Raw genomic sequence first — 8,609 nt, forward strand, 5'->3', positions numbered from 1 at the left:
TAACCTTTAAAACAAGTTTATTAGAGAATAGGCTCAACTGTAACAAACTGATAAGCATAGGCATTTCTATGAAAATGATATATATTTATATATATAAAAAATAACAATTCTACGTGACATCCAAGGCCTTGTGTGCTCCATACTTTTGTCAGTCCTCAATTGAGCAGGTTGTTGTATGAAGGCTGAAGAACTGTTTCTTGTAATAAATAATATAAACACTGTCCCAGCTGCTGTGTGCCTTGTTTTTAACTCTCTTCATCCTCCCCATCAGCCAGCGATTCATTTATCTTTCTCTCCTCTCCTTTTTTCTTACTCAGCTGCATTAGAACCAGTGTCTATAAAAAAGAAACACAAGATTATAAAGCAAGGCATTAAAAATACAACAAAAAATGCATAATCTATCATCAGTATAGTGAATCAAATTTCTTGGTCTTACTTTTGCCATCACATGCTACAATTTTGACTTTGTCCACCTTGACCAATTCAGTCACCTCCCGAAACTCAACATCATTTAAAACAAATGTCCAAACATTATCACAGAATCTGTATGTGTTAAGCGACCCCTGTGGATAAAACAAATAAGTGATTTTCAGTGCAGTTTTGACTCGATCACGAGTCAATGTCTTAGGTTTGCTTTCAAACAATAAATAGTACATCTTGCTTGTTTAATTTAAAAAAGATGTAACTCTGCACAACCTCAATATTATACGATGGTCACTTGACTTACCCTAAAATTGACCCTGTTGCGGACCCGGTTGGCTAATGCGGTGTTGATGGCCTTATCAAACTGTAATAGTACTTGGAGGGCTAACTGTGGAGTGATCTGTTGAGTCTGTGATAGGAGGGGAAAAACACTGAGAAAATGTCTGCATATTTAACACACTATTATGAGTCATTGTTTTTTAACCAGAAGAAAATAATAGACATTATGGTGTCTCCAGAGGACTTAAGTACAGATTTAAGGCCATAAAGAGTGAAAAACACGGCAATTTACTTACAATAACATTAATATTATTAGCAACAATAATGGATGCATCCATGTAGGCTAAATCAAAAGCACAAACTTTGATAGCATATTTATTATCTTTATTTATATATTATTGACACAGATATCTCTGTCTCTATAAATATCTCTCTTTTATGTCCAAAACTGCAGCAGGAGTCGACATTAACGCTTGTCCGGGACAAGTGGATTTTTGAAGGGGCAAGTGAATGAGAATTTTACTTGAACGGACAAGCAGACTGATTGAAAAGTCAATAACAAAAAAATAACCAGCTATATTTGTGATAGCCTAGGCCTGTGTCACTTATTAGAAAGTTCATATTCTCATTCTGCTGTTTAAGTAATCAAGAGTGCATCATTTTATCATTCGCTAGCAATCTAGTAACAGCTGCGCCCTGTTTGATTGACAGGCGGCGTGTGTGTGTGTGCTGAAATTGCCTTTATAATACATGGTAGATCTTGCTGCAATAACATGATGAAAAAGTAGATCTCATTCCATAGAAGTGTGAGCACCCCTGCTGTTAATGATGGTGACGGAGGCTTTTCTTTATTTGACTACCATACGCAACATAAAATAATTATCATATGACAATAGTCTCCTCCTCTACCCAGTGCAGTTTACATTTCTGTCGCAGAGAATTGAGTTGACTGCATAGGTACACTATTAGGTTGGGCATCAGTCATAATTTTAGGAAACATACAACAGAAACTTTGACTTGTTACTTGAGCATGTAACTTAAATGTCCTTTTTTCTCTCCGGACAAGTAACTTTTTACTCAGACAAGTGAATGACCAGTTTACACATGACAATGCGCTTAATGTCGAGCCCTGCCAAGGCATTAAAAATAAAAGTGTTTACACACACTCGATATTTAGCGTAAGCAGCTATGAAACACCAAACTAATAAACTAATCCCTCACTAGGGCAGTTTTTAATATTTCAGATTGTTATTCTGATTTAAAAAAAAAAAAAAAAAAACAGCTCAGCTACAATCACAGCTGGCGTTAGCCAACACAGATGTATTTAAATAAAGCGACAAATTACCTCCAACTAACACAAATGATAGGCTTCAACGCAAACGGATAGTATAATACACCTCGAAATGTGGATGACTGGAGCTGTGAATGCAGCTGTAGTATTTATTTATCACATTCACTGCTAGCAGTTAAGCTACGTAACTGTACTTTGATTCAACAATCCTACCTGAATAAGTTCATCAAGACTCTCCTGTAGACTGTTTCCGAGAGTCGTGTTTCTGTAAAGCTGATATGCCATAGTGTATTTGTGAGTGAAAGCAGATGAAGTGTTTAAAATAACCGTTGGGTGTTTGATGGTGCTTTGTGATTTGCCCGCTGGCTGCGCACTTCCTTGTTTTCCAAATGTAGACTTGTCGCGCTACGGAAAGCGGCGAGGGGAAAAAATCTCCCAGTCACAAGACTGAATAACCTACACATCATTCACATCTCATTAGATTAAATGGTTTCCATTAGCACTTCTAAAATTGCCCATAGCCTAAAAACGAAGACGGGTTGTCTATTATTATGATTTCCTTTTATTATGCATTGTTTGTGGTTATGATTTGTTTTCCTTCTGTGTTAAAGGGATAGTTCACCCAAAATTAAAAATGATCTCTTCATTTACTCACCCTCATGCCATCCCAGATGTGCATGACTTTCTTTCTTCTGCAGAACACAAACAAAGATTTTTAGAAGAATATTTCTGCTCTATTAGTCCATTCAATCCAAGTGAATGATGACCAGAACTTTAAAGGTATAAAAAGCACATAAAGGGAGCATAAAAGTAATTTGAAAGACTCCATGGTTTAATCTGTGTCTTCAGAAACGATATGATAGGTGTGGGTGAGAAACAGATCAATATTTAAGTCCTTTTTTACTATAAATCTTCTCTTTCACTTTCTTCAATAAGAATTTATAGTAAAAAAAAGACATAAATATTGATCTGTTTCTCACCCACACCTATCATATCGTTTCTGAAGACATTGATTTAATCACTGGAGTCAATCGGATTACTTTTATGCTGCCTTTATGTGCTTTTTAGACTTTTAAAGTTCTGGTCCCCATTCATTTCGACTTCTTCACAAATGGACTAATAGAGCAGAAATATTCTTCTAAAAAATCTTTGTTTGTGTTCTGTAGAATAAAAGAAAGTTATACACATCTGGGATGACATAAGGGTGAGTAAATGATGAGAGACATTTTATTTTTGGGTGAACTCTCCTTTTAGAGAACTTTTGCTAGTTTCATAAAAAGGCCACTAGATGGCCACCCCTCAGGGATGCATTCTCTCTCCACTGCTCTGCTCCCTGTATATGAATGACTGCACTGCAAAGGACCCCACTGTCAAGCTCCTGAAGATTGCAGACAACACCACGGTCATCGGCCTCATCCGCGATGGTGACGAGTCTGCATACAGATGTGAGGTTGATCAGCTGGCTGTCTGGTGCAGTCACAACAACCTTGAGCTGAACATGCTCAAAACAGTGAAGAAGATAGTGGACTTAAGGAGAATCACAGGAACTTCCATCGCCCCTTTGTAATGTGCTGTAATCTGTACGTTTCTGAATGTTTTTCATAGATAAGTTAATCGAATGTGCATTTTCGGATGATAAAGTGTTATGTAAAATAGAGTTTCTGTTGATATGCCTATGCAAAAACAATGTTTCAAATCAGTTTACAATAAAAAATAGCAAATCTTCGCTAAATTAAAAATAAAAACTAAATTACATTTAAGTTGGGTGTGATAACGGTGTTTTTTCAAAGGCGATTTCATGTCCCAGGGGTTGCTTTTTATAAAATGTGTTACCATGCCTTCAACATTTATTTGTTGTACTTTTCAAATGCCATTTATATGCAAATTGTTTTAGCCCTGTACCAGACCCAGATATTCATAAAAAAAAAAAACTATTATAACAAATACAAATTATAACATGTTTAAAACTATGATAATCTACAGTAAACAAAGAGTGAAATAAACAAAAAACATTTTAATATTTATTATACGAAAATCATTTCTATCATTTTTATTTTTGTCCCACAGCTGTGGTGTCATTTCCACCACACAAAACATTTTTGCACCTAGTAAAGTTTTCTCAAATGAAAACAATGAAAAATCTAGGTATATTACTAGTGAGCAGAATATTTTTTTATTGGGCATCATTTCAAATCAAGCTTTAATTTTGCAAAATAATACAAGAAGTGTGTAAATATTATTGAATTGTGTGTATTTAGGATACATAAAATGTTAGCTAAGAAATGGCCTTAGCAGGAGTTGGCCATTTGTTTTCAAAAATGTTCAAAATATAATTTCCATCACTGTCATTTCCACCACCGACTTCAGTTAAACACAATACAGAATTTGAGATGTGGTGAAAATGGGAAAATGTTTAAAGGAGACTTTACTTCCTAGAAGTCCACAGTGCAAGGCCTCTAAGTACCCGATGTTAAAGAAACACCCAATACACGCTCTGAGTTCTGAGCCAGTTTTTGATATTTTAATTCAAATGTTAGATAGTTTGCTACCATCACAATTGCTTGCAATAATTTTGAAAAAAGGATTATTCTGACCTTAAATGCGAAGGTGGTTCAGCATTGTAATTGAAGGTTCCTTCTGAGGCAACAAATTGAACCAAGTTAACTTAATTCATTGAAGACTACCCCAAAATAATTTTGTCACACCATAATACAGGATAGATCCATCCAGAAGCCCAAGACTGAGACTAAATACAGCTCTTCATTAGTAACACTTTACACAGACAAATGAAGATGCCAGCAAATGCTCGAATAAGCATCTACACAAGGAAAGCCATTGATAAATCATGGTTTGGAAAAAATTTGGCCAAATACTCACTGTGCTTTAGCTTCATAAATTGATTCTTGATAATGAATGGAAGTGTTTATAGAGATATTTGAAATGACATCCTTGTAATGATTTCAGTTTTAAGAGAATGCAAATAAGGCACCTAGTAAATAGATGAAAAAATGGTATGCAATTATTTGGATACAATGAGAGAATGTGGGCTCGACACAAACCAAACCATCAAAATTGATCAATGGTTCTGTTCTCTCTGTGTTGGAATAATGGCATTCGTTTAGCTTATTCATCTCCTCTTGAGCGTGTGTTTGTGTGCACTGAAGGATGGTGAGTTTTAAACGATGATGGATACAGAGAGGCTGGCAGAAATGGGAGCTGCTTCCTTCATTTAATTACTGTGTCAAACTGAATTACCTTAGAAATCAGAAAACATGAACACTACACCACACATTTATTCTTACTTCATTTGTGCTAGACTTTTTGCTTTTTTCCTCAAGTTGATACATTTCCTCAGCTATTTGTTGGTATGCTGATAATTTTAATATAGTATCTCATTTTTGCTTTATGATCTCATTTAAACATCTCTTACTGTGCTGTGTGTAAAGGCTAGCTTTACTGAGATTGCAACTACATCATTGCTAAATGAGTCAGACGACAGGATGTGAATTTATCCCTCAGTGGTCAGCAAAGTGTATATTTAAATATATATATATATATATATATATATATATATATATAATTTAAAAAAATATATCTAAGAAACAAACACCTGCCATTGATTAGTCAGTTGAAGGTTTCTCAACAATTTTCGAATTCTTTCAGGAAACGTGATTTGATGTTTTAACTGGATCTGATTTAGATCTGAGCCAAACAAGAGTCTTTAAAGGCATAGTTCACCCAACATGGAAAATTCTCTCATCATTTGCTCTCCCTCATGTCATCCCAGATGTGTATGACTTTCTTTCTTCTGCTGAACACAAATGAAGATTTTTAGAAGAATATCTCAGCTCTGTAGGTCCATACAATGCCACTGAATGGTGAGGGTAAGTAAATGATGAGATAATTTTAATTTTTGGGTGAACTATTCCTTTAAAGAACAAACAGTTTAAGAGAGAGATGGTGTGATGAGTGAGTGAAAATTTAGTGTAGCCCTATGAGCTCAACACTGTTTCTACATGACCTCAGTAACCCATGTGATTCACTGGGAACTTTCACCCTCTGACCTCTCACCTCTCTCAGAGCAGAGGGGATTCAACACACCTCATTTTCATTTCACCCAAAGCCCTGTCCTGAGACAAGAGAATGCAGGAGGATGCAGCCAGTGCCTTGTGTTGAATTACATCTCTATTACTGTTCATGAATCATGAGTAAAGCTGATTTTCATTAAGCGTCCTTTTCTCGTACATCTGGTTGCATTTTAAAGCACATGAACTGTTACAAACAGCACAGTTTATCACCAATCATTAGATCATTCATCAGCAGCATTTTCAAGAGTATGCAAATGTGATCAGCAAACAAATAATTACACGAGTCAATGAGAGCAATTAACACAACAATGCCCCAGAGACTGGGATGGTCTTAATTAATTTCCCCAGCTCTGTATAACTGTGCGATTAAAAGCAAATGACATATTTTCTCAAACAGCTTCAACATTCATGAAAATGGATTCATTCATGAAAGGCCTTAATCATTGAAAACAAATCTTGTTCAGTTCAAGCAATAAGATCAATCAAGGCGACCCCAGTGACGGCTCATTGTCTCTGATGGACAGGGTTTTCAGTTATATTTCTCCATTGCAGATGACAGTCTTTCAGGCCACCAGACCAAATCTCGGGCACCAGCACCTTAATGCTGGTTCTTCATGAGGCTATGAAGATGACTGCAGCATCCTCCCCCACTGCTGGAATAGGACAGATTAGCTTGACCTTATTCGGCTCCTCTGCCTTTATTCAGGGTTGTGGGTTAATTGTAACCCAGTTTGCTATTGCAATATTGCAATGCCACCAAGTTAAAATAATATTTTTGTTGAGTTCCAATGGTTAAGAATACATCTGTTAATAATAAATAATACGAAAATGAACAGACATGCAATTGATTGATCAGAATAAATGTGATGGGAACAGATTAATGATGTCTGAGGAATATTCCTGTCCATGCCCTGCCATAGGACAAATGAATTTAGGCCAGAAACTTTGCAGTGCAAGCTTTAAAAAATTTATAACAAACAACTAACTATTATAATAATTTTAAATGGAAGAAATCAAAGGATATAATTGTAGTCATTTTATTTTCATTTGTGTGCTAAATTATATGGAATAATAGTTTATGGCACATGTTTATTTGAGGGTCATTGACAAATAAGGTTGTCAGAGATTATAAAAATGAGAAATATTTTACAAATCTAGTTTAAAACACATGTATCAAGTTCATATAAATGTAATATTTGTTACCATGTTGGTTACCGTTTTGAAAAACATTTATAGCATTTTCTACAAAACAAAAAATAAACTAAAAAATAAAACAAAATAAAATAAAAATAAAAAACTGATATAAACTGATCTTTAAAGACGTAAAATGGTGTATCCATCAATTAAAAGGTATTAAAAACTATACACCACCATGAATTCACAGGAGTGCACAAGAATTTGAATAACACAGTAGATTTGGACAAATAATTATCATCATGTCATTGACCCATAAGCCTCTGAATGTTTATATAACCTCTATAAATGTCTGTGGGCATTTTGAAATTAGGAATTAATTCTGCTCTTTAAACAGACAAAGTATGATACAAATATTCATTAAATGACTGCTTGATTACTTCTGCTCAGTTGCTTAATATTAATACATCAGATTATGGCACATATCTTGTGAAACCATTTTCTTTTGGAGCATTAGATAGGATTAGCATATAGAATACTAAACCTGAGAGATCACTTCTGAATAATAATAAAAAAAACACTAATAGTTAGTAGATGCTGTATTTGTGAAAAAAAAACAACAAAAAAAAACATGCAGGTTATTCACCCAGACCTAGCGTAAAAACAAAACAAAAACTGTAAAATTAACAGTGTGTGACAATAAGAGAATCTGTGAAATGCACTACATCATGTGGAAATCCTGAATGTGTTAAACCAGTTAGGCTGCTGTCAGTGTTTGCCTATGTGGTGTTATAGATGTGAGGACCCTGTCATAAAATGAACAACAACACTACCCCAATGAAGCAGCTGTCAATTCATACAGGAAATGAGATACAGTCTAAGGATGTTCATTTATGTTTGCACACCCTTAATCTGGGAGGAGGAGCAAAACTACAAATTTTCTGTAGGAATACTGCCCCACAAATTAATTACTGCGATTCAGTAAAATGGACCACTTAATAAAGTGGCAGCATAATTACATTTCCAGCTCTCTGACCTTGGGAGCACTTCCTAGATAATTAATGATACACATAGATAATCAATGCAGACAAAGCATCTACGCAGCATCTACAGCTATATACTGTACACATCACACAATGAAGTGCCAGCCCATATATGACATGTAAATTAATAGCACAAACAATCAGAAATCAGAACATCAGGCCATGAAGGTCATGAAATCACACTGATTACACATGAACACTCATTAAACATCCACATTTGTAACTTATAATTGACAAAAAATAAAAAGCAGGTTCATCCCTGCTTTGACTATTGCTTCAGTTTTTTTTAACACTCCATATTTGCTGTTCAGAAAAAATATGTCAGAAAAGTTACCAATAGCCATGCAATTT

The 8,609-nt window shown here is 35.0% G+C and overlaps 1 protein-coding gene across 1 annotated transcript; it reads right to left on the reverse strand.

Annotated features, from left to right (window-relative positions):
* Window positions 1–2,390, reverse strand: gtf2a2 (general transcription factor IIA, 2). Its single transcript, XM_051654525.1, has 4 exons — window positions 2,207–2,390; window positions 728–832; window positions 437–563; window positions 1–335 (listed from the first exon to the last, which is right to left on the reverse strand). The coding sequence occupies exons 1-4, from the start codon at window positions 2,276–2,278 to the stop codon at window positions 310–312; spliced, it is 330 nt and encodes a 109-aa protein (XP_051510485.1). The 5' UTR covers window positions 2,279–2,390; the 3' UTR covers window positions 1–309.
* Window positions 2,391–8,609: the final 6,219 nt, after the last annotated feature.

The sequence above is a fragment of the Myxocyprinus asiaticus genome, chromosome 1 (assembly GCF_019703515.2).
Source record: "Myxocyprinus asiaticus isolate MX2 ecotype Aquarium Trade chromosome 1, UBuf_Myxa_2, whole genome shotgun sequence".
Taxonomy (NCBI): Eukaryota; Metazoa; Chordata; class Actinopteri; order Cypriniformes; family Catostomidae; genus Myxocyprinus; species Myxocyprinus asiaticus.